The sequence below is a fragment of the Opisthocomus hoazin genome, chromosome 12 (genome assembly GCF_030867145.1).
Source record: "Opisthocomus hoazin isolate bOpiHoa1 chromosome 12, bOpiHoa1.hap1, whole genome shotgun sequence".
Classification (NCBI taxonomy): domain Eukaryota; kingdom Metazoa; phylum Chordata; class Aves; order Opisthocomiformes; family Opisthocomidae; genus Opisthocomus; species Opisthocomus hoazin.
Genome location: NC_134425.1, coordinates 12,894,144 through 12,920,550, shown reverse-complemented (window position 1 = coordinate 12,920,550; position 26,407 = coordinate 12,894,144). Strand labels below are relative to the sequence as shown.

General features: G+C 35.8%; 1 protein-coding gene across 8 annotated transcripts in view; it reads left to right on the top strand.

Moving 5' to 3' along the window:
- The window catches only part of DPY19L3 (dpy-19 like C-mannosyltransferase 3), a 36,956-nt gene that overhangs the window by 4,959 nt on the left and 5,590 nt on the right, over positions 1-26,407 (top strand). For 4 of the 8 annotated variants that reach the window (XM_075433996.1, XM_075433995.1, XM_075433997.1 and 1 more), the window contains exons 4-16: positions 5,367-5,457; positions 6,313-6,434; positions 6,634-6,779; positions 7,260-7,383; positions 8,153-8,287; positions 9,958-10,089; positions 11,145-11,246; positions 12,068-12,141; positions 12,387-12,545; positions 14,043-14,165; positions 14,528-14,639; positions 15,205-15,261; positions 20,194-20,276. In XM_075433996.1, the coding sequence (XP_075290111.1) occupies positions 5,367-5,457; positions 6,313-6,434; positions 6,634-6,779; positions 7,260-7,383; positions 8,153-8,287; positions 9,958-10,089; positions 11,145-11,246; positions 12,068-12,141; positions 12,387-12,545; positions 14,043-14,165; positions 14,528-14,639; positions 15,205-15,261; positions 20,194-20,276 (1,460 nt within the window). The other 4 variants (XR_012765361.1, XM_075434001.1, XM_075433998.1 and 1 more) reach the window with 4 other exon arrangements.

Genomic DNA, 26,407 nt, shown 5'->3' with positions numbered 1-26,407 from the left:
CTGGATTCTGTTGACTCTGTAGCTCTTATTTCATCCTAAGGAGTTTATATGATAACTAGCAATATTGGAACATGAGCCATTTCAGCCAAATTGATGGAAAGATTCTAAAAAGCACTATGTTCATCTACTAGCAGGTTAAAGAAGAAAGATGCAGATATTCCTTGATCTCACTTTATACCTTCTTCAGTAGGATATTAACTCCACCAGAGAATGCATGTGGCTACAGTGCAAATTTTAAACTGGTGAGGACATGAAAAGTTTTGGTGAGATTTCATATATTATAAGAGATAAAATAATGAGTTGTAACACAGAGCCAGAAGTGATCAGGCTCTATACATACTCCTGCTTTTTGGAGCTACATGTTCAGTGAGTGCATACTGTTTTGTGTTTTGTATGTGCACACTCCACTTACATTGTTTCTGAGGATATCTTCCCAAGTAGAAGGCTATAGCTCTAACTTGACTGATAAGACAAATGCAATTTATTTTGTAAGCAACTCCCAAGTGAGATTCAAAGGTACTTTTAAAGATCTGTTCTCAGATCATTTATTACAGCTTGAGTATCCCCTGCAGTTTATTTGCAAATACAAAGAAGGTTGGGGATGAGTCAAGTCTGATCAAATTTTCTGCAATTGTCAGCCAAGTCAGAAACTGGCTGTGCTTTCACTTTGGTTAACACCAAGCTTTCTGAGGTTTTTCTGTTAACTTAAATATAGTCTAGATGTATTTTCTTGCTACTATTCATATCAGACCATTTTGTGGCCACAAGTGAGACTTGCAAGATAAGAAATCTAAACTGTGTATTTTGGTACACTTTCTCTTAACTAAGCAGGGAAAGAATACATTAGGATATACATGGATGAGATAGAGTTTAAACAAAGTACTGTTTTATGGGTAGTATGGGAAGAGAAGGCTGCATGTGAAGAGCCTGTGAAACTTCCTGCAAAGCTGAGACAGGAAGGCTCATCCTAACATCTGTAAAACAGTAGACAAACATCTCTGTGCCTATATGTATGAGTGGACATTGTATTATCTCCAGATGCATGTATATGTTTTCCAGCAGTTCTGAATTGGCCGATCTTGTAATTACAGCACGTACTATATACTAATAAAAGACAAGAATAAAATGCACTGGAACAATCCAAGATCCTCAAAAGTTATGTTGAAAAAAACCCAGAAAAATTTGCTTTTTTCTCTAACGTTTTATCATGTGGCCAAAGCTTATATTTTTGCATACGTTAGCTGAATTTTGTAAAAATTTTGTAAGAGTAAGTTTTATTTTAAAGCGTACCCCAGCCCTAATTCTCAGAATGGAGAACTGTAGTTTAATCGTTGGCACACAATTATGGCATGCCTTGCTTAATGAAGTGCAGAGGTTATTTTGGTTTATTTAATTTTTATTAAACATTACATATAGAAGGAATGGAAGCAATACTGACACACATTCAGTGTTTCGTTAGCCCCCGTGCCTATGAAACATAATAGTCCATCACCACTGCTCTGAAGCATAGAAAAGAAAATAACTTCTAAAGCAGTTATATTTCCATACATTTTAAATTACTAAATTCAGTTAAAGTCATGATTCTTAACTTGTAAGTAATTGAAGTCACAACTTGCACATACACTTGTAGGGTTTACCTTGCTGTAATTTCAATTGCAATTCGTAGAAAGCCAGTTCAGTTTTGAGTGTCTTCCAGCAATGGTTCACTCAGCTAGAAAAAAATGTGCTGTGGCTGTTACACCATTTTGTTCTCTGTTGAATAGGGCTTTCAACAGAGCATTGATTTTTGGCTGCTGCACTAGGTGTGAATCTGGTTCTTATTTGCTAACAAATATGTCTGCTGTTAGAAATTTGCCGTAGTCATTGGAGAAAGATGTAATATATTTTCCTTATCAGAAAATGCAGATCTGGAAGAGTAGTTTATGTTATGAAAGAGATACATGACTGGTATTGTCTTTTTTATTCCAAAACTTCCTGAAAGAACTGTGAAAAAAAATGAGGATGCAGAATAACACAGGAAGCTGTGTTTGTGTACACTTCCAGCAGGGATTGCAGAAAGTTGTAATCACTTACTTTGACCAAACAATTTTGAAGAAAAAATTATAATCTCTCCTTATATGTGTTAAAACAACAAAGATCTCTCTTTATGATAGTGGCAGCTAAAACAAATTTCTTAGCCAAAAATCCTTTTTCAGTTTTCTGAGAACTTTCTGGCACTACACATAAATGGCTAGACTATTTTCAGTAATTGTCAATAGCAGTTCAGTGGACTGCTCCTGAAGTACAGTATCTTTCAGGAACAGGATCTACTATGAAAATAACAAAACGGGAGGGCAGGGGGAGTATTTCATGACCTCTGCTGTCAGCTGTTGTATTGCTTGTTCAAATGCAAACTCTGAAGAAACCTTGAACAGGAATGAGCCAAGGCTGCATAGCAAATCAATACTGTAACACAAACAGGTAAACTTCAGAGCTTACATTTGTTCTTCACCCCTTCTGAATAAGCATTTATACTGTTATTATTGAATTTTCCTTTAATAAAATTGCTGCTTGCAAGAAGTGAGGAATAAAAATAAAAAATTTTAAATCTTTCGGGAATAAAAATAAATTTGAAATCTTTCAGATGTGCAGGAGAAGAATCCTGGGATTCCTTCTCTGAAGTGCTTATATTTTCCCTTTTTACATTTTGAATATAAAAGAAAGATGAAAAAATGTGGAGAAACAGGTAGCCAACTAATTAGAACTCTACAAAGTGGACATGTAAGCCATAAAGTGGAGGAGGGCACTCCGTTACTTTTGTGTTGCTTTTTCAAAGAAGTACCTGTTGAGTGGTTATGGGTACTGGTAATTCTGATCTGAGTAGGAACCATGCCATTCTAGCAGCTGGGCATGAGGTTAACCAGCCGAGAGACCATGTGCAAGGATTACATACATTTACTTGAAGGCATGGTTCTCAACCAGGACAACTTGATCGCAGCTCTCTGTGTTCAGTTTCCACTTGTTTGGTTGAGACGATTTTCCAATCTTTCTGACCTTAAACTGAACAATTGAAAAATATTTTCAATTACACAAAATGAGTGTTTGGTTTGTCAAAAAGGAAAAATGATTGGAGCTTTGCTCATGCTCTGTATTTATAGAAAAACTCAATTCGGACTTTGTTTGCTTGCTCAGTATTCAGAATGACTTTGTTAAGGAGTTTGAGGAAACCTAAGCTCTAGAATTTTGCACTGCCCTTGAGAGGAAGAGTCCGTTGTATTTTGTTTTGAATGCTTAATATTATTAGGATACAATTGCATAAATTGAAATCATGTGCAACTCTATATGTATCTTGACTGATAGTGTTCTTTTTTTTTTTCCTTGAAACAGTGGTAACTTCTTTGTTAAACATTCACAAATTGAATATACAGAAAGGTAAACATGTGGTGTTATAATGCTTACCCATAAGTCTGTATGTTTTTATTGACATGGAAAGCTAGGAGAAGTATAAACTGCTGTGGAACTGGTAAAGTATTGTAAGTGAATAAAGCAGATGTTATCTTAGCATGAAACAGATGTAAAACCCACTAGTGTTTGTCTCATAAAGTATAGCATTTGGTTGAATACAGCTGGTGCCAGGATTACAAATTAATCATGTTTGAATGCATTTTTGCTAATTAGATCCCCCTCTGTGACTACTCTCTCCCCTTAATAAATTCCAAATGTTAACATTCCTTCTTTTTTCTTTTTTTTTTTTTTTTTTAATGAGCACTTAGAATCTGCCACTTTTTGGTAATAGAAAACTTTTCAGTAGTGATGAATTTGAAACGAGAGCTCCTTCAAAATCCAGCATTCTCATTTTGCTAAGTGTGTGGCTTTCAGTATTTCGTGCCAATGTCAGTTTCTTTTGCTGGTATTATAATGATTTGTATGTTGTAGAGCAGCTGGAGAGTTTAATTGTGAACTTATATTGAATCAGATGCGGTTTTATCGGATGATTTTTCTCAGACCAGAACTAATATTGGTTTAGTATGTCAACAGTTGACTTCAGTAAAGCACATGGTTTGAGATAAGATTCCATACTGGGCAGTAGAGGAGGGAGGAACATGATTATTTACCTAGCTGTATGTTAGCTCTGAAACGGTATTGATTCTGTTCCAGCAAAAGAGATGGGACTGCAAGGAAGATGAAAGTCTTGAGATTCTATGCAAGGTTGCATTAACCAGAATGGCATGCATAAAAATCTCAGAAAATAGTAACATTCTGTTATTTTGGTAATGTTCTTTTGTAAAGAAAGCTGAATCAATAAGATGATCTTTAGAAATCTTACTTAAATTTCTTAAGGACTTGCTTAGAGCACATACAGGAATCTCACTGGATTTTCAAATCAGGATAAAAACTTTTTTTAACTTACTACTTATCAGAGATATTTGCTGGGATGTTTTTGTATAAACTACTAAAAAGATCACTAATAAAAAGTATTTGTATAAGATGCCTATTATTTTCTCTTTAGAGCGGTTGTTAATGCAGTCTTACATTGTGTAAATGTGGTCAGCCAAGGCTCTGAATTTGTTAAATTTCATTAGGTCTTCACAACTAGTGAGTTAACAGAAGGAGCTGTATTCCAAAGCAAAGATCCTGTGCTGAGAGCAGTTTTCTTTAGGAGAGCTTTCATAGCTCACTAGACTCCACCCACTGCAATGTCAGCCAAGAAGGAGGCATAGTTTGAAGTGTACCTAGTTTAAATAATTTGAACATCTTTAAATTAAAAATGGTAACTTTACCTCCACCTAAAAATGAATAAAGAATCGCCTTTCCTGTAACCTATAATTTAAGTATGAGTGGTGAGCAGCTGGCTTCCTGCAAGAAACAGCATTTGACAGGTGGGCAGCACGTACCCTGCCAGCTGAAATCTTGGAGTGGCATTATGGTGCAGTCCCAAGTATAGCACACTTAATTAATTGAACCTTAAGGTGACAAAGCCATGGAATATGGGATATCTACATCTGGAAGAAAAGGTTAAATGCATGGAACAAGCACATGCAGCTTTAAAGGCCAGCTGTTGGCTACTGCACCTATCTAAACACTGACTATTACAAAAAAATAGTAAAAGATCGAAAATGTTTCCGAACAGCCTATCAGAATCTCAAAAGGGATATACATTTCCCCAGTTAAGAGGCATTGACAGCTCAGCAATTTGCCTCTTACCCTGATTTGTCCATGCATCTTACCTTTATTTGAACTAAGTTGCGTAGAATGCGCAAATCCAAAGCCTCAAGCCACTATATAGGTCAATTCCCTGGTGCAGCAAGAATTTGAGTTGAAGGCATCTTCATATGATTGTGAAAAGCAAACAGAAAGTGAATTTACTGCTGAACTTTTGCTTGCAGGAAGTCGAAAGAGAAATATCATTCAGAACAGAATGTGGACTTTATTATTCCTACTACAAACAGATGATTCAGGCTGCTTCCATCCAGCAAGGTATTGTAAACTGTAAAGTAAGTTTTACTTTGTGGTGCCAGCTGACTGTTTGTAATATTTTTTCAAATATAGTTGAGAAGAAGGAATACCATAACTGTGAAAGATACTGTAACAATTGTACTGGAGACAGATTTACTCTGTTCATACGCCAGGGAGCCACTAAGTTCTGAACACAATAAATTTCACAATGATGTATTGGTTTCTGTGCCACACCTTTACATTGTGATGAAGGCAATCACTATGAGGGGCAACTTTCATATCTGTTAAGGTTCCAGCCTTGCTGGTTTATTCAGTATATTACTTTCATGTTTATTCTTCTGTTGTTTAATTTGAATTATGAGCTGTTTGTGGGAAGGGGCAATTTTTTTGCTGTATGCCGGCACAGTAGGTGATACAGTGAGTAGCTTCCAAGAAAATCATACACAATGATGGGGTTTTTTGTGACAGTCTCATGTTTTCTAGATACTTAACTGTTGCTCCCTAGCAATTTTGCTTATACTACACATTTGTCAATATTAACATCACCTGTATTCAAAGTGGTGACAAGAATGGTTCTCAAGATCCAGTATGTACCACAGATTCTATGCTAGGAATGTAAGTGTAAGAATAAATGTTTTATACATTACTAAATATATAGTACTTGAATTAGCACTCTGAGCCACATTCAAAGCAGGGAAACTGAATACCTCAGAAGGTCATGTTGATTCAGAGGTAACGTGATCTGAATCCTTGACTCAAAGTTCACAGGTTTTGATGAGAGATCCTAAAATACCTTTGAAAAAGTTATTCACTGTTCAAATGAACATGGAGGGGGAAAATGACAATCTCCTATTTCAATTTCTCTTTATCGTTAAGGTTTACATGATTTAGTATATGACAATAAAACTGAATCTGTGAGGACAATTAACATACTTGAAAGAATGAATGTTTACCAGGAGGTGTTTCTCAGCATTCTGTATAGGATTCTTCCAATTCAGGTAGGCATGCATTTATGGCTTTAGATTATAAGTGCATTATGAAGATTGCGCAGTGAATCGTAGCTCCCCTTTTTAGTTATTTTATAATTAGAAATATTCCTGATACCTTTTTAATTTGTAAAAGCAAAATCTAATTCATATGAAGTATAATACCCCCATGAGTGTTTTATGTCAACATCAGTATTCTTGTGTTTTACAGCAATACCTAGAGCCGGTTTATTTTTATATCTACACTTTGTTTGGACTTCAGGCAGTTTATGTCATTGCTCTGTATGTAACAAGCTGGCTTCTTAGTGGAACATGGCTTTCAGGGTTGTTGGCAGCTTGCTGGTATATTACAAACAGGTAAGTGAGATTAAACATTTGATCTTTCTAAAATTGTACCTCATGTCAAAGGTAAGGGATTAAACCTTCAAATGCATGATTAGTTGGACAAAAAAATGAAACTATAAGGCCTCTTTTACTGAAGTAAAATCACCTGTGGCATGAAAATTCCACATGCTGGATTTTGAGAGTGTTTTAGTTTGGGAGTCTGTTTGTTCATTTTTAAATTATCCAAGCTGTGCTTCATCAGTAGGATTTAATCCATAGTTTAAGTGAAGCTGAAGTACAACATTTGAGGTATAGAATCAATGGACGACTTGCAGAAACTTCATAATCATGTTTTTTTCAGACAGGCATGTTGAAGGAACTAGAGTGTAAAGCCTCCATTTTTATCAATAAGTAGTTGAAATACTACAAAGATGCCTGTCATTGCAACCCCTGTTTCACCAAATTGGTGTTTTGTTTGTTTTAAATTTATGAAACTCCATTTGTTTTGTACAGAACAGATACTACGAGAGTAGAGTTCACCATTCCTTTAAGAGAGAACTGGGCACTACCATTCTTTGCTGTTCAGATAGCATCCATCACATACCTACTCAGAACTCATTTACAGCCTATTCAAGAAGTGAGTATTTCGAACAAGTACGACACAGTAGAATTAGTATCAGAAAACTGTCTATAAAACCTAGGACAAAATATTTAATGAGCATTTAGTGCAGTGGATATATACACACAAATCACAACGTTGAAAATGTTAATCAGATGAGCTTGCTGTTAGTTTAGATGTAGTTGAAATACAAAGGAGTACATATGCTCAGCACTGAAAAAAAAGGAGCTCTAAAGCGTACAAGGCAACAGTGCTGTGTATTTAAGAAAACATAAGGGTAACACAAAGTGGGCAGGAGTAAAGCTTATAAAGCACAAGGATTAAAGATTTTCTTTTGATTTCTTTTGTTTTAAAAATGTAGGAGGTTGTCCTGATGTGCAAGAATAAAAGCAAATTGATGATACAGTTTCTTTGACAAACAGTCCTTAAGTTGCTACTCCTCAATATGCTCAAATAACTGCTATTTATAGCATAGTAAAACACCTATTGTGTGTTAATCTGTGGGCTGAAACTACATGAGATCTCACAATTTTCTTGCAAGTAGTATTACAATGGTAAAATAGCAGCATAAATGGAAGAACCTGTAACTCTAAAAAACGTTCATTATCCTCCAAGCAGTTATTGCAGTTAGAAAACTTATATTAATGTTTTAAAAATGGATCTAAAATAAAACCAAATTAAGGTGTGTTTTGGTTGTTCTTATTGGGGTTTCTTGGGGTTGTTGTTTGTTTTGTTTTTTAATGAAGGAAACTATAAAGTTAAATAAAACTCCTTTCCCTCCTTCCAGAGGTTGACGCTTGTGGCTGTATTCATAGCAACGTTTCTCTTCAGCCTGACTTGGCAATTTAATCAGTTTATGATGCTGATACAGGCATTGGCATTATTCATACTGGACTGTTTTGACATGCTTCCCACAGCAAAGGTAAGGTTGTGTTTGGAAGTAACGATATTTTTTTTTCTTTTCTATCATGAAACTAACGGTTTTGGAGATATTTTATTAACCAGTGGCCTGGATGCCCAAAGTAATACAGGTTATATACCATGCTGCATTGCGCTTTTAAGTAATCACGGTATATATACCACAAGTGTAAAATAAATAGTCAAAACAACACCATTTCTGATTTTTTTTTTCAACTGATTTTATTTCACTTTATGTAATTCACTTCTATGGTTTTAATTTTTGTCTAGTTTTGTTTAGACACAGCTATGTTTTGGCACTATTAAGGAGCATGTCCTCTGGAAATGGGGAAAAATAAAAAGTACTACAACAAATCTTTGCCCAAGCTGAAGTCGTAACAATGTATGAATTTTGCCTCAATTATTGTGCATCCTTGTTTCAAAGTTAGGTGTAGGCACTGTACAACAAAGAGAAGGAAGAAGATAGAGCAGATTGCTCAAGAGCAGCAGTTCTTTTCCCTACATTGAAATTCATCACAAAATAACATTGTCGCTGATATGAACTAAGCTGTGTTGCTGAACTAAGTGAGCCAAAAAGTAAAAAAGTGTTACTAAGAAGATAAGGGATCTTTTACAGTCAATCTTACAAAACAGAAATATACTATAGAAGATGAAAACATGATCTTTGAGTTTAATCTCACTGAAATTCTACTGAGGTGATTTTAGCCCTTGTAAAAACGCTAGTTGAAAAAGGTTCTATCTTTAAGGAAGGTTACAGTAGGATGAAGAGTAGTTCATGTCAGTTGCATTTTAAATTTGAAGCAGACTTCAATATTAGTGATTGTATTAATTTAACTGAAAATTAGTATGGTGGCTGCATATCAAAATAGATGTGGTTTATTTAACAGTTTCTAAGCTCTTTGTTTTATCTGCAAATGTAAGCTGAAGTTAGCAGTTAATGTGACAAGTCAGCTACCTTAGAAGTTGACAAATGACTAGCTTCATCCTGAATTGTACTAAAATGGTCTTACTGCACCACTCTTATTCCGTATTAATTTTCAAAAAGTACTGTATAAAACTGTTGGAGTTAGTTGGGCCGTTTGATACGGACTTACCCCACTGCTGTAATGCACAACAGAACTCAGGATCTTTGTGTCAGGTAAAATTTACGTTTGGGTACCACTGTATCAGAAAATCATCTGGGTTTTAGTGTTTGCATTCAGTTTAACATTTGGAATAGTTTAGCTTAGCTTGAAAAGGACTACACTAAACTATTATAAAAAAGTTAGAGAAATCAGCTGATGTGTGATTGCTCAACTGCACTGAGCCGTAACTCTTTAGTCATAAAGACATTAGAGAGGCTGCAGACACACTTTTTTGACTAAAGAAAATACAAAACACCTTCCAAATATTAAGTAGTGAATATTTTCCTCGCTCTGCAGTTGTTTACCTTATCTGCTTTATCATAACATCAGGCTTCCCTAGGTATAAAATAGGTATAAAATATTAACATAACTAGTTCAGGATGTAAATTCAGAAAGGATATAGTAATGGCTCTAAGTGTAATGATTTAGTGCAAGATGACATATTTTTTGTAAAGATAATTGATGTTGAAATAAATTATAAAACATATTCAGAGAAAAGCAGCTATGACTGTAAAGTTTTGTAGGCATAAAAATTTCATTATTGTTACAGGTTATGTGGCTGTATATCATTCAGATTTCTGGATTACTGCTCGTCTGTGTCCTACAGTTCTTTAATTCTATGATTCTTGGATCATTACTTATGAGTTTTAATGCTTCTATTTTGATAACAAGAATGATCCAGGTAGGTACCAAAATGTTTTTGTAGTACTAAATAAAGAGTGTGGTGTATAGACATAAGTGATTTGTACGCATTATAATCTTAAACTACTAATACTAATTAGAGGAATTACTATAGCATAAAGCAACAAAAACATTGCATGATCAAATAATGAATTCAATTATGCTAACTACAGCATAACCAAGCATATTAGACACCATAATTCTGTGATTGCTATTAACATTTATGATTATGCAACCTGCAGTTTTGGATCCTGCAAAAAAATTGCATAAACGGACTTTACACCTGCTTCAGCAGGACTTGTCTTGTATTCATGGATCTGCCTCCTACAGAATACTCTGTGAGAACTAGGCACATGTCACATTCAGTTTACTGAAATCTATTATTTCTTTCAAAGATTAGGATTTTTTTCCTGTATTTACAGTTCTTTCTGATACTGGCATTGACAATAGCATCTAACCAGAATTTGTGAACTTAAAAGGTGGTTCTTGCTGTCTCTCACTCATGACCTTTTAAAATCAGGACTGTGGTTTTGTAGTTAGACAATGTCTGCACCTACTCCAGGTTGCCTGTGAGCAGCCAAAGAGCCATTCTCAGATCTGGCGCTTTGAACTGGAAAATTGCTGAAAATCCTAGCAGCTGACAGTTAGAGCCAGAAGACACCTTTGCCACATTGAGGTGGAAGGTCTAATGAATAGATATTTCAAAAGGCACACAATACAGTTGAAATTAGGGGAATCTTGGAACACAACCACAGTTGCACTGGGTGCCAGTAGTTGTATAAATATAATGGAGCCGCCTCGGAAAGGAAGGCTGTTTGGCTAGTTACAGAACTCTGCCAGATCAGTACTCTAGGGAGTTTTTATGATATTGTCCCTTCAATTTTGTGGGAGAAGTATCTCTTTATTCTGGAGACTTGGTTACGTATACATTTTTGCTTACATGAACCCAATTCAAATTTGATCCTGATCAGGCCTAGCAGATTTCAAATAGTCTGTGTTGCTTTTGTTCCAAATACATGTAAATGTACTGAAATACTAATATTTTCTTCTTTCTAGAAAAACCTAAAAAAGGGCGGCTTGTTTAATAGGCTTGGGAAACTTATCCTCCGTGTACTGTTAGTCTTGTGCTTGACTCTTCTAATAAATAAATTTATCAAGGTAAGCAAATAATATTTAATATAGGAACTTACAAAATATATTACGTTCAAAGCTATTTCTTAATCATCTACAGTAACAGCATTAAGTAAAAATTGCAATGAGATTTCACTGCATTTCAGAGACTGCATTTTAGAAATAAAAGATTAGCAAAACAAACTTTTTGATGTATTGATTTTAGAACATATTCTTAATACTTCATAAATCAACACCAAATAATCCAATACATATTCATAACTTGAAGCTCACCTGTAATTTTATAACAAGTGTAGATTTATACTGCATTCTGATACTGCTGAGCATTTGCAAAGTTTTTAATTTATTTTATTTTTCAATGAATGCAGTTTAAAATGCATACTTGTTATAAAAATGTTGTAGGCCATGCCATACTTTCATTTGCTTTTTGTACACAGAGATATCTGGAGACATCAGTAACAGTAACACTTCTTCTGCTTCTGAGTTTTAGTCTCTTCAAGAGATCCATATCAACAGACTAAAATTTAGTACATGTGGAAATGAAAAGGATTATAGTAAGATATGATAGGTCACTGAAATAAAAAACACATCTGAAACAAACTTGTCATGGATAATGTTTATCCATAAATAAGAAGCTAACCCTAACAGGTACTCTGAAAAGTAAGTAATTTGCCCTTTGGACCACAGGACCATAATGACAAACTGAATGCTTATTTGATTGCAAAGCACCCTGTCTCAGTAAGCCTGTGTTGCTTCACAGTTTCATTTAAATGATGGAAAAACTGTTTACTGTGTGAAGCTTGATTTTTTTTTTTCTTTGTGCTTAAAATCCTTTTCCTCCTTTGTAGAAAATTCTTAATCTTGAGTCAGATGAACATATATTCAAATTCCTGAAAGCAAAATTTGGATTTGGGGCAACAAGGTATGATTTAGCTGCAATTTTCCTTTTTTGTATTACTTCATTAGGTGAAGCCTGCAGGTTGTTGCTCATTTAAAATCTTGCTGATAAATCATGTATTTTTACCTCACATTTATTTAATACATTTTCCTTCATAATAATCAGCACAACTGTGGCTTTATAATTGCTTGGATAAAAAGGAAACTTTTGTCCTTTTTGACATCAAATTATGAAATATATGATGACAAGGATTATTCTTTTTTCTTTAGAGATTTTGATGCTAACCTGTATCTTTGTGAAGAAGCTTTTGGTTTACTACCATTAAATACTTTTTCACGACTCTCGGATACATTACTTTTCTATGTCTACGTATTTGTTCTCTTCCTTATGACAGTAGCAGCTGTAATTGTTGCCTTTCGGAACCTCAGGTAAAATATGTTTTAAAAATAATTCATCTATTTACCAATTTTCTCTTCTTCAGCAGGCTAAGGAACTGATAGTTGAATACAGCAGCGTACGGTATTACTTTCCACAGGTACTAAGGGAACAGTAGGACATGTAATAGAGAGATCAGGCAAAATATGTAACTTCCTGTTAAAGCTGAAAATGTAAAGGATGTAACAAGGCTAAACAAAGAAACATTCTTCCCCAGATTCCTTCAAGCTCTTTTGTTTGCTGTTGAAGTTTTGCAGTACATGTAGGGTTGTTTGGTTGGCTTTTTTGTGGGGAAGGGAAACAGGGGAAGAGTCTGTTTATAGAAAACAATGTTAGTTTCTTTAGTTCATCTCATTTTCACTGTGCAAAACACTCCCAATCAAAGATTTCCCTGGTGGTATCCTCAAACTGCCAAGACGTGAGCTAGGATAGTCTGTGCTGAACTTCCTGTGATCTCTGTGCAGAAGCAGGAGTGGTAAATTGCAACTGTGCATCACTGCTGCCAGTTCCTGTAGCTAATTGTAGGGTTGGAGGAATTTAGAGGACACTAGAAGAAAAGTAGTACTGAACTGTTATTTTAAAAAAAAAAAGTAAATGCTTCATTATAGACTCTCAGTTTTACATTTAGAACTTGGGCAAAAGTTAGAAGGGATGATATAAAACTTGATTAAGCAAAAATTTAAGATATGTCATATAACTAATGGCACTCATTGTAGATTTTGTGCAAGACAGGATAAAAGGGGGAGAGAGAGGAGGAGGGAGAGGATCTACGACATTCTCATTCTGAAAATCTGTTATTATAATTGTCACCTGTAAGACATTTTGGTACTATTCAACCAGCCTCTTAAAAAACATACTGCATCAATAATTTTAAACACAAACAAAAGACTTTGCAGCTCTTATTTTCTGTAATCCTAAATGTAATCCCAAACATTACCCTGATTTTTAACGCTGCTCATTTATCTCAATTATCCCCCACCCAGAAAAACAAGGCAAAGCCCCACACATTGAAGCAGCTGCTGTTTTTTGATCAGCCCTCCACATACATTCACAAGACTGGCCACATCAAGCAATAACAAGTCCTTTCAGCACTTCTTTTCTGTAAACTTACTTCCAAACTACAGCTTTAGTAGAGTGAAGTAGTTGCTCACTCTCATCAAAAGCCCTGTGAACCCTGTGGGAGCAGCCACTTCAAGCAATAAACCAAACATGCCTTTCTGTAAACAATTTCATCTCATTCTGAAACAGCTAGTTTAAACCCCTTGCATTTCCAGAAAACCAGGCATGAAAATAAATTCCTGATGCTGCATCAAGTTGGTGCTATCAGGCTTAATTACATCATAGACACAATAGAAGATTGTGGACTGATTGCGGTAGTAGTGCTTTTTAGTATCAGAAGGATCAAATGCTTTTTAATATACAGACAGCTATATGAAATGTGTTACAGAACTTCGTGTAACACTTTTTGTTTCTTCTGTTTAACTAATTAGTGGTTCAAATCAAGTCCAGTTCATGGAAGAAATGGAAGAATGCACAATAACACTGAAGCCTGATGCCGCTTACAACTTAATTCACACAGTTCTTTTTGGATGTCTGGCATTAAGCACAATGAGGTATATTTTTTTTAGATTCTACTAAAGGCTTTTTTAGACAACTGAGTATACCTTAATATGAGTGTAAAATATGCTGACCACAAACTGATAGGATCATGAACCTTCTTTCTCTCCCTGCTGCATTTCTGCTTGTATACTCAGGCATTTCCCAAAATCCTGCCAAAAACAATCTTTGGAAGTTTGGGAGCAGAGATGTTCTCAAGAGCACATAGCAAAGTGCAAAGGCAATCTTTCACTCGGTTATTTCAGACTCCTGAAAGTCCAGAAAACTGTGCTCAGAATTTCTCTAAGAGAACGGCTCTCATCAACACAGCGTAGCAGAGCTCCAGATGTTCAGCAAAAACTTGTTTGTATTCTTCCAGAATGAAGTACCTCTGGACATCCCACATGTGTGTATTTGCATCTTTTGGCCTGTGCAGTACGGAAGTATGGAAACTCATACTGAAGCGTCTTCATCTCTACACGTCACAGAGGGTTAGCACTGTACTTACAGCATTTTATCACATTTATTTTTGCTCCGTATCTAAACCAAATCAAGACTCAGAACTATAAGACATCTGAAATTAATATTGTTTGTAGTCCTCTTAAACTGGATACCTCTGAAGTACATTTGTATAAATTTAGTAAGTAAAATATATTTTCTAGTGCTTTATATGTTAAACAATTCCATTGGCGTACACCAGATGGCAGTATGGATGTGACTATGAAAAACAACTACAATTTTACTAAAAAAGTCTTGGTGACCATACTAAGAAATCATCAGCAGTCTGAGAAGACCTTTACAGTCTATTATACTGAATGGTACAGTGTTTTCCACCTTGTAGAAGATAGATTTAAGTATATATATATAAATCCATCATTTGTGGTTGGTCTGTGATAAGGGGTTTACTTGATAACAAAATCGGAATATGGTCTTAGAATTCAGACTCTGTAAATTCCACCACATGACAAATATGTCAGATATCAATACATTAAAAATTAAATCTATCCAAATAAAGGCATCATCAGAATAAACAATTTTTTTTTCAATTTCTCGTAGACACATGTGATTAAATATTCTATACCAATAATTACATTACTATACATTTCATATAAGGTAAGAAAATTTTTTTCTCTGTGTTTTGGCGTTTTTTAGTTGCATGGATATTACATTTCTCGTAAAGGGATTTTTTTTAATAAATAATTACATATGAGATTTGTAGCTGAATTTTAAAAATTGGGATAGACTGCCTGAAGTGCAAGTACCTTTATGCATGCAAAATTGTATGTAAAGGATCAGTTGGGTTTATGTGACCCAAAGTAGTTGTTCATAGATACAAATGTTTGATTGTATGTGCAAGTTACCAGGTGTGACTTACATGCATAATTTTATGGAAATAGAAGTTGTCTGTTTTGGTTTTAGCTAAGATGCAGATTGTTAAATTGTGTAATGATTCATTGCAGGAGCAGACATAATCACAACGTTCTATACTGCTGTGTCTCATCTCATGTGTTTCAAAGTACAGAACTGTTGAACTAGTCAGGTACTTACATTATCTTCAGTCTGTCCCAGAAACAAATTATTATGGTCAAATGTTTAAATGTAAATACATAAAACATATTTCAAATAATAACATGTACAAGATTGTTAGTCTGTTGGTCTGTCATAGCAGTGAGATTTAGAACATTAATTTAATGGGAATATCATTCTTTTAACCTGTGTTTACAAAGACAAAAAATTCAGATGCTACTTTGATGGAGAAGTTATTTCTTCAATATCTATGACCTTCAGAGAAACTCAAGGTGAATTTAATTTTTAAACTTAAAAAGGTAGTAGTAAGGCTTAACAGTTAATAAAGCTGCTAATAGAGTTCACTGTGGAAGTCCATTCCCCTTTGGAAACAGTGAAAAGTCAAAGAAGACTGTAACAATATGTTTAGTAAAGTTACACTGATGTATTCCACTTAAATTTTCTTATTATTCTGCTACAGAGAATTTTTAGGATTTTTTTTTTCCATTGTTATGCTGGTTAGGGAAGTCATTTTCCATTTTCATCATCTCTGAAAACGATAGAAATAATGCTGTTTCTTTTGACACAGGTGACGCCAAGAGCATGACATTCTAACAGTCTAATGTGGCAGATCAGCTAGGAATAATTTTCCTCCACTCTTCATGAGCAGATGTGAAGTTCCTAAATCCTGTCAGATTCAATTCTGAAGTTAACAGAAGTCACTGATTTTCATAGGCTTTAGATCAGTTGTTAGTTGTGCTCACTCTGCCTGAAAAGCCTCAATTTTCTGTTTCTTCTAAATATAGGAGGTAATTTTTATTGACATTAAAAATACCATTTTTCAGAGTAGTCAGTGGCAATGAAGAAATACATCACCTCAGTATGTTTTTTTTCTTCAGTCAGTTCTTGCAGTTCAGCCAGCAGAGGAGTGGATGTCTTTATGTGCGTCTTTTCTGCAAAGCTGTGAGTTAGTGAGCCTTCAGGAAAGAAGCCTGCCTGGTAGATGAGTAGAACCTGTCACCAGATTCCTCTTACACAGAGAGATTGGAAAGTATCCATTGCTTCTGTGAAAAATGTTTGTATGTTCTCTCTCTAAAACCTTTGGAAACAAACCAACAGTGCAAGTAGATTTCGATAACAGATACTACTTATCTTTCTCCTTTCCAGACAAGAATTTATCTGTTCATGCACTGTGACTGCTCCAATTGCATGAGAACCTTGCATATTCACCACAAATTTTAACTGGTCATCATGGCTAGTTTTCTTGAACTAGTAGTAGGGTAATTTTGTATTTCATTACCTGTTACGGTTACATTTCTCAGAAGAAATATTCTTTAATGCCATTCCTCAATATAGGAGTTTTATGGGATTATTAACCTAATCCTGAATAAGCTAATGAAAGCTTCTTTTGAGGCATGTGGTTACTACAGTCCCAAACACATCACTTGAACAACAATTCATTGCGGTACAGATGCAGCTACAGTTCTAGCTATCTTAACGGTTTCAGGTACAGTATGTTTTGAGACCTGTAAGACATCTGTATTTCTGTTTATGCAAGTCTTCTTGATTAGAATAGCACAAACATCTTTTAGATGAAGTGAAAGTGCTGAAGTATTTCCCTGCATATGAGCACAATTGTATAGCTCTGGACTTTCCAGCTAGAATGAAAAAGATAGGTTGTTTGTGGGGAAAAGCTGCGAGCTTTTAAAAATCTCTTAAAAATTGTCAAGTGTATATCCTCAGTGCATGTATTTGGGGATAGTAACTATTAATAAATCAAAGTACACCGAAAACCCAAAGCACACCGGACAGTCCATAAGAAACTTAAACATTGTTATACTGGATGAAATCCATGGTCATGAACCAGAGGGATAACAAATGTGAAAGAGAAAGCTGAAATCGTTTTACAATATAAAGCACTGGGATAATGTTTTCATTCACAAAAGATTTAACTTTACTCCTGGAAGTTAAAAATTATCTTACATCCACCAAGGAGCTAGGGTGGGGGAACAAACAACTGTAGTACCTAAATCTCCTAATAATTCAATTTCTTTCTGTAGTCACATCATCAAGTTCAGAGTTTATTACGTTGTTTATTTTTGTAGATTCTGGGTCTTTTTTCAATGAGTGATTACATACCTTAGGAAGAATAGTCCTCATTATCAGTTTGGAGTATGCCACTTTACTATTTTGTTAGCTTTCTTTTTGATTTTGATGCAAGTCAGCAATAACATTTCATATTATCTTCTATGAAAGTGATTTTCAAGCTTTTTGGAAATTGCAAGTCCTTAACATTTTTCCAGTCCAGAACAAAATCCCTGTGTCTCTGATTTAAGCCACTTGACAACAGGCTGCTTTTCCTGAAGACTTTGACCACAGAGACTGGCATTTTACGAGTTGGAAACCTCTTTTACATACCACTCGTTATTCTGAACAGTTTGTTACGGTTGCCTTATCTAAAGAATCTGATATACTCCATCTATTCTTTTTATCTGTTTCTTCTCTCACAGTACGCTTTTTCTCAATCTTCCATATACTTGATTTACAAGACAAAGTTGTTATGTCAGTGTGATTAGTCCATAATTTCATATGCTTTACTTTGTATTTACTGTATCATTGTTATTCTGTTGTATTTGGAACTCCTGAAGTTCCTCAGTTTTCTCTGGACTTGATTAATTAAGTATAGTGTTATCTGAAAATTTTGCTACCTCAGAATTCTCTTTTTAAATTCAGTAATAGCAAGCTCTGCTACCAAAAATTTCGTCCAGTGAAAACTGCTCGTACTCACTCAAAAGTTGCGGTAGTAGGACATTGTGACTTGAAAAACCTGTCTAGATTAGATAATGCTATATGATAGTCCCAGCTTTCAGTATGTATGGCAGAGTGTCCTGAGATTCTCAGCAGATTGCAGGGCAGGTTTGCAGCATGATCTAGAAGCAAAGCAGAGCCCATTTCCTTCTGTCTTTAGCCTGAGGGACTGCAAGCTCTCAAAATGTTTAGCTATCCGGGGTAGTTTAGCAATGAAGAAAGGAAATTTTTATATGAGACTCCACAGTCTCATTTCAACAACGACTTTATTTACTAATCTTGAGAGATCTTCTGAAGAGCAGAAATATGTCTATAAAAATACTGCTGTACTTCCATAAACTCTAAGGTTGTGATAGAGTGCCATAACTGTCTGTTAGATGTTTCTCAAGCTACCAGACAGTGTTGCTTGAACAAATGTATCAAGTAAGCAGTTGAACTAAGAAGTATCTTAACTGGCCCAGTTATGTCTCCCGCTCCCCAGCCCTCCTACATAATTACAGTTTTAGTGAGAGTATGCATATTTTTGGTAAGTAGCTCAGCAGCATCACATTCAAATTCCTTCTGAACTCTTGGATGAATATTATCTAAATTGGATGATTTATGGATTTTTAGATTAATAGGTGGGTTTTCTTACACTTTTTCCTGTGACATTTCACTTTGCAAGCCAGCAATCCTTATTATCTAAGGAAAGGAGGTCTGGAATAGATTTCACTGCAGCATCTTCTGTAGTAAAGGCTGATGCAAAGCGATGAGTTAGTCATTAGCAAGGTCATTATCTTTCTTAATTGCTCCCTTTTGTCCTTGAATATTCAGTAGCTTAAACAACAGGAAAACCCTAAATAAATCTTTGTTCTCTTTGCTTTCTTGGGGGAGGGTTAAGCTTTTCAGAATCAGTTTCAGTCTTTATTTCTCTCCTCTGAATTTGGTTTATGTATACTTTGTCTGCAGTAAATTTTGAAATGTTTTCCCCGATAGTCTATTGGATGTTGCCATTCAGTCACACTTTTCTTCTTTCCTGCAGCAGTTCTCTTTTAATTCAAACTTCTGAAATGCTGTTAATGGCATCCACAGCACATCTAATGATTTTAACATCTGATGCAGATTTCTTGCTTTTTTTGAATTTGAAGTTGCCTTTCCAAACTTAATGTTAATTCCAGGGGCCTTTCCTTTACATGTCATCATAGGCATTATTTAATGGCTTAGCTGTTCCGTACTGAACTGGTACATGGTGGCTGTTCATCTTTTTCCTTTTCTTAAAGCCTGGTCTGTCAAGAAAGAACTAAAATGTTAACATTCATCCTATAGTCCAGGAACTGAAATAATTCGCTTGTGAAGTAGACACAATGCACGACAGTTGCATTCGGTAGCAGCTTTTAAGCTTCCCATCGATTTTTACAATACAAACTGGTCTTAACTAGTAGTGTTCTGGAAACCTCCAGTGACATGTGCAGCTGAGAAAAGCTGTTTGTTCTCAGGCTCACCACAACAGGTAATTCTGTTCCTTCTGGTCATCTGGCAGGAGCTGCAGATCTCAAACTCTGAAGCTGTTTGCTCTCACTGCAATGACAGCCACCTGTCCTTCGTAAGAAGGGTAGATATGCTTATGTCGTGCGACTTATCCATGAGCTGGAAAAGATCAGTTACCAGCTAGGAGGAAATAGTATGTTTCAACATCCAGAACTTGTTTTGTTCGTTCTGTCTTCAGTTTGTTTTATTTTGTTTTCATTATAGTTCTGGCCAGGAATAATGGATGAACTGTCAGAGCTGAGAGAATTCTATGACCCAGACACTGTGGAGCTGATGAACTGGATTAAGTAAGAGGATTTTTTCTCTATTTAAGTTAAATGCTATTTGTGTAGATCTAATGTTCTTAGTTATAATGTTCTCCTTATTTGTCACAGCTCATCAGTGAACTCTGGTGACCCATGGAGATAGTTGAGGATGAACGGGCTATCAAGAGGTTAGCATATTAGCGGCTGTGCAGAACAGCTGTGTGCAGAGTCCCCCAGACTGCTCTGCTCTGGCGCAGTGTCATGCTGCTGCTTTGCCTGGGCATCAGGGAACCAGTTGACACAATTTGCTCCCATAAGCACACGTAGTTTTCCCAGCCGAAAGAGGTCAGTTTGGAGGTGTCAGGCTTCTCCCATCATATTATAGCTACCTCTTTACAGTAATAGATCTTTGCAGTGGAATAATTTTATTTCCCTCCCCAACCTGGTGTCCTTCTCTTTTCAACTTTATAATTTTAAAAAGCTTGGATGTACAGTTGTAGGGCTGGAAAAATCTGTACTCTACAGTCTGTTTCTTGAACATTAAAATAATCTAAATTGTTCATACTTGTTAGAATTAATCCCAATATGTGTTCTAAACTGTAAACAAAATATTTGTAACTGAACTGGAACTTGCCACGGCTAAGCATAGGTGCAAAGTCTCTTCCAGGAGTATGAGTTACTCATTTCAACCCCACCTCATCAATTCTGCTCTTGCACAGAGCATAGGAAGGTATGTTTTAGGTAGAAGCAGTTTGGAATACTGCATGTAGAAGATCCTGAGAAAAAGAGCCCGGTAGGATGTTCTCTGGAGGACTGTGAATTTAAGGGATATGTTCTCTATTAACATGCAGTAACCATGAAAACTCTCAGGTTAAGTTCTGAACAGAGATGTTCCTGCGACTTGTGTTTATTTGGAACTCTGACAAAGATTTTTAAAAAAATTAGTTTTATGTTCTGGAGAAAAACATTCTGAAAGTAAATCTGGATTTACTACATTTAGCCCTGAAGTATTTTAAGTATTTGCTTGGAGCCCTGTATTGTGTTTTCGTATGTGATAAATTTCAGTGAAACCAGTCGCCCAGCCTATTCTACCCATAGCAACATATTGTTGTATTTCTTTAATCCATAAACTAGAAGGAGTAATTTAGAAGTGAAATATGTTACAAGCCTTCACTGACTTATTCTGAAAGCAGGCCATGTTTTTTTCCATCATTTAGAATCTTTGCAGCCATATAGACACGTTTTTGTGACTAATATTTACCAGCCACTTCCATTTAGCACTACTGTTTTAATAAAAGATGGTAAATATCTGATAGATCAGGTCTCCTGTGTACAATATGTGGAGTTATACATAGATTTATACATAAAATGTGCCATGAACTGGATTTGACTGGATCCGATGAGAATAATTATTCATATGTTCTTAGTGCTGAGAATGCTAAACTGGTTCTTGTCCTCTTTTCATTTGAAATCATGACAGACAATTACAGAGGGAAATTTTCTACTTAGAATTTGTTGAGTTTAGAAATATTACTCATGTAAAGAAGAGTTAATTATCTATGCTTTAAATACAAGTCAACAAAATTTATGGTAAGTTTCTCGAAGTGGACAGATTTCCATAAGTTTTGATGTGTAAGAAAAATGTTATACTAACACTCGATAGTTCTGCTGTAGTTAATGATCTGTCAGGGTTGGTGTCAGGAACTAATCATTCATTAATAAAACTCACTATGAGAAGTGGTAATTTGTCATGAATAGCAGTGAATTAGGAATAACTCATCTGTCTTCCAGTCTCTCCACAACAAGAAAACCCTTCCATCTGCTTAGATCTAAATGCATATTAACTTGTCCAAGTATGCAACCTGAATAATAGCCAACTATTAGTCTGTCCACTGTGAAGTGTCTGCAGATGTATTTCTCACTCTTGCCCTGACTAAAACTACCATAGCGTTTTCAGGAAGATATACTGGTTTGTATCTTTGCAGTAAAGTTACTGCATAGTATTGGACTGCATCTATGGTGCAGTGCAGTTTTTTACATGATGATCTTGCATATCCCAGTCTCTTGCTTTTTACTACCCACCACCTCATTTTCTTAGCTTTTTTTTTTTTTCCTTAAAAAAAAAAAAAAGGCAAAAAGGTCTTGCCAGTGACCCAGGGATAGTTCACAGCTGTGTTCCCAGATAGGAGGTATATTAAAATTCTTAGTTTTGGTCTTTCTCCCTAAGACAACAGGAACAACATGCTCATTTGTGAGATGGGGAAGAATATCAGTAGAATGAGCAAATCAATAGCGTGAACTTCCCTACTCTGTTTACTTCTGGTAAGTGTTTAAGAAGCAATGTCTTCTGCCTTTAAAGGGGAAACCTGTCTTCAGTTGTGGAATATTTCGTAAGCAGTTACCAAAAATCATAGAAAAGCATCTTAGAAATCTCAGACAACAGCCAAAACAGTGGAAAAGTTAACTGAGACTGAGATTTGACAGAGCATAGTTGTATGTCAACTGTATTTGAATCGGATGTGGGAGACAAGCAGGCAAATTTTTATATCAGTGGAAACCCCACAAATTTCCAAAAAGCTCCTAAGGTTACAAAAATGGAATGCCCATGTTTCAATGGCGGTTCTTTCATTTAGTAATTTGTGTTAATGGCTATATTTTAATTTCAAGCCAGCTATAAATTTGAACTCTTCACTTTTACTTATGTGCCTGATTTTCAAGGGTAATCATGCTGAAATTAACACATATTCCAGACTTTAAAGGCAATATTACATTTTTTTTTTAATTATTGTTCTTAAATTCTTGGGCTTATCCTTTGTCATTGACTGATTTGTCAGTAAGATTCAGGCATGAACTTGATAGTGCCTGAGAAGTAGGTTTATACCACCTGTGCAGGTGTGCTCCTTTATGTGAACAAAATATGCATGCGTAAAATCGAGGCTGGGACTAATAAAAATGCATCTTGTTGCTCTTTCTTTGTGGCTGTTGTTTTCAATTTTTGTAATTTTCAACCTTTCCAAACCAGAGGGAAAAAAAAGAACCATGACAGTTTGACTGAATATGCTTTACTGCCTATCATTTGCGGCTAAACCTGCTGCAAATGATAGGCAGTAAATAAATATTTTAATATAGCATTCTGCAAATAAAAAGACTTTATTTTAAAGGAAAAAAAAATCTAACTTGGCATATTTGAGAACCCGTTTTCAAAATCTCCTTTTCTCAAACCCCTTTGCTTTGTAGATTGGTATCACACCCAGATGCTAGTAAAGCAATAATCTGAGATTTGTCAGATTTTATGGCTTTGGAAGCTGACAACAGAGTTCAACTCTGGAGGCCTCCTAATAGAAATTTCTGATGATGTAACCTATAACTGCAACACTGGCCATTTCTATAGGGCTTCCTTCAAACTACCTCACAATAATTCTTTAGCAGCTTAGTAAGAGAAAGAATTACTACCACTTTTAGAGTCTGTGCAAGTTAGGCATAGAGCTGTAGTTCCTGTAAAATCCTTTTATTTTTAATGAGTTATTCTTTAGTATTTACATAATTCTCTGAATCCTTAAGAGTAGGTAAAGAAAAACTTCATACAATGTATTATAGTACTTAGTTTACCCATTAATTCAGCTGTAATTAACTTGTTGAAAGCTTAGAGCTTCAAAAATAAATGAGATTATTTGCTCAAAATGCCATCAGGTCTGCTTGGAATGACATTTAAATTATATAATGTAAATCAGTTTGACCTGTAAGTCCTTGTCATTATTTAGTGACATTTCGTACAGAATAAATTGTTTGCAGGTTGGGCAGTGTGGTATGGAGCTTGGCAGAAAGCTATAAAAACAAATTATCCTTTCATTTTATACATCATTTGCTCAGACATTTGTAAAAATTGCTTCATTTTTCTATAATAGAGAAGTGTCTTTCAGTGGTTTGAAGCACATTAGCTGCCTTGGAGACAGACCACAGCAGTTAGTGGTATTAGCAGCAGGTAGGAGTATTAGAGAAGGACGCTTGCATGAAATGCAGAAATCATCCTGTAACGGAAAAACACTCGTTAATTGTCGTATCTCCCTCTGGTGGTTGTTTCAGCAGATAAACGCTCAGTAACAGTCGCCAGCTGAAGTTCTTTAGGATGCAGTTCAGGGGGGCAGACGTTGCCTGAAGCTCAGCGTCACCTCCCAGCTGCCAAGCGTCTGTCTGCAGCGGTGCAGTCCAGTGCCAGGTCTGCGGTCTTGGCACTGCCAGTAAAGCATGTAAAACAAAGTTCCTCCAGGAGCCCTGGCAGCAGCACGTGTTGGTCTGGGCACCATCTGCGCTGGCCCCACTGAAACATAGACAGTGATATGTCTTAAGGAGTATAATTTTTTAGGACTTCAAACATGTAAATCTGAGTCTCAGGGAAACCCCTGCCTTCACCTGGAATACCTGATTTTGAACTCTATCCAGGACCAAAGCACGTAAGCCAGTTTTTTCAAAAGCAAGCGAGGGTTACTAGATTGTTTCTAAGGTATACAAAGAGGAAGAAGTGTTAGCAAAGCTCTTAATACCTGATAAATAAAGAATACTCTCAGCTATGTTTCACCTTTTCTGGGCAAGAGTGAAGGCTTTTAGAAAGGGAAGGAATTGAACCCTGCATCTTCTCCATTTTTGACAAGCATTTTTACCAGTAAGTTACAGGAAAAGGGCACTATCGCCGTTCCCTCTAGGTTTTTTTTGTAAGAAAAGAGGCTGCAGGTTGTTTCTTGGGGATGTTTTTTTTTTGTTTGCTTGCCTTTGGTACTTGTTGTGGGGTTTTTTTTAAAAGAAAGTTTGATTTTGCAAGTTTGGGTTACATTGGGCTCTTGAGGAACCAAAGGTGCAGGATTGCCTTGTGAAGGCAGGAGATGAGTACTGCAGAGTGCCATGACATTTGAACTAACCTTCAGCAAACCTGAGGCTTTTCACCCTAGAAGGTTCCCAGCCCAAGCATTACCACAGAAACATGTTAAAGATGGTTTGTGAATGATCGTTTTCCTTGAGGTATCTAACCTCGGCCGTGTCCCTCTGTGAATCTAGGCCACGTTCTTTTGAGCTTAGTCTAAAGAACTGTGCTTTCCTGCAGATTCAGGGATGAGTCCTAGCTGACAGCCTGTCGGGGCCATTACATTTGTGTGATATTAAATTCTATGATTAATTCCTTTCTTTAATGAAACATTTACTTCATGACACTTGTGGCTTTGAATATTTTAAGTAAAAAAGAAATTTTTAAAAGAGATTAAGACTTTAAAATTAAACTGGTTTTATAAACTGCTGAAAAACTAGTCTGTCAGTAAAGTTAAACCGACCTATTAAAAATACTATCTCTGTCCTTCCTAGATGAGATGAATGTACCAGTGCACGAAGTTTTAGGAAGGGTTTGTAATTATTAATTCATTTGCTAAGCATAATCTCTTGAAAGGTGATTGACAGTAAAATTTCATACTTGTCTCTTAACATTTTCAAGCTGATCATGGAGCTTAAGGAAGACTGAATTCATAGCTGCAGTTTCAAAAGGCTCCTGAATGCGCACCCAAAGTGTCACAGTTATTTGACTGCTAGAGATGATGCTGTATGTGCATGTATGTGGATGTTGGGCAACGTCACACGTTCCTTTCTAATTTCATTTTACTTGATTTAATGTGTGCTTCTTTCTGTTGTTTTGGTCTTCATAGAACTTTTCATGGTTATATGCCTACTTAGCACTAGAGAACAAGCATACTAGGACCATTTTTAATTAGCCTAGCAATCATCATCTCTGTTGCCTGGCATTTTTACTTTATCTTTTTGCTATGCCCTTCTGTTATGTCTTTAACTATATTTTAGATTGCAAACTTGTTGCGGGGAAGGTGAGCAAAAAAGGATTTTTTCATTGTGGGTATTTAAACAATCCTGAGATACCAAGACTGTTATTTAGGCAACAATTCTCGACATTGGCTTTGAGTTTCAGATGAGATCACAGTACCGATAATCGATAGCATTTCTATCTGGCTTCTTCTGCATCCTTCCCCTGTGCCTCCTCTCCCGCTTTTTGCAGCTGGAGTGAATTTTGTCATAATTTCTCTCCCACAGTTGTCAGAATAGGAGGATTAATGTCTCACATGACAAAGTTTTCATTCGAAGTGAATGGTGAATGTCAGGACAGTAACAAGAAGTTTTAGCAT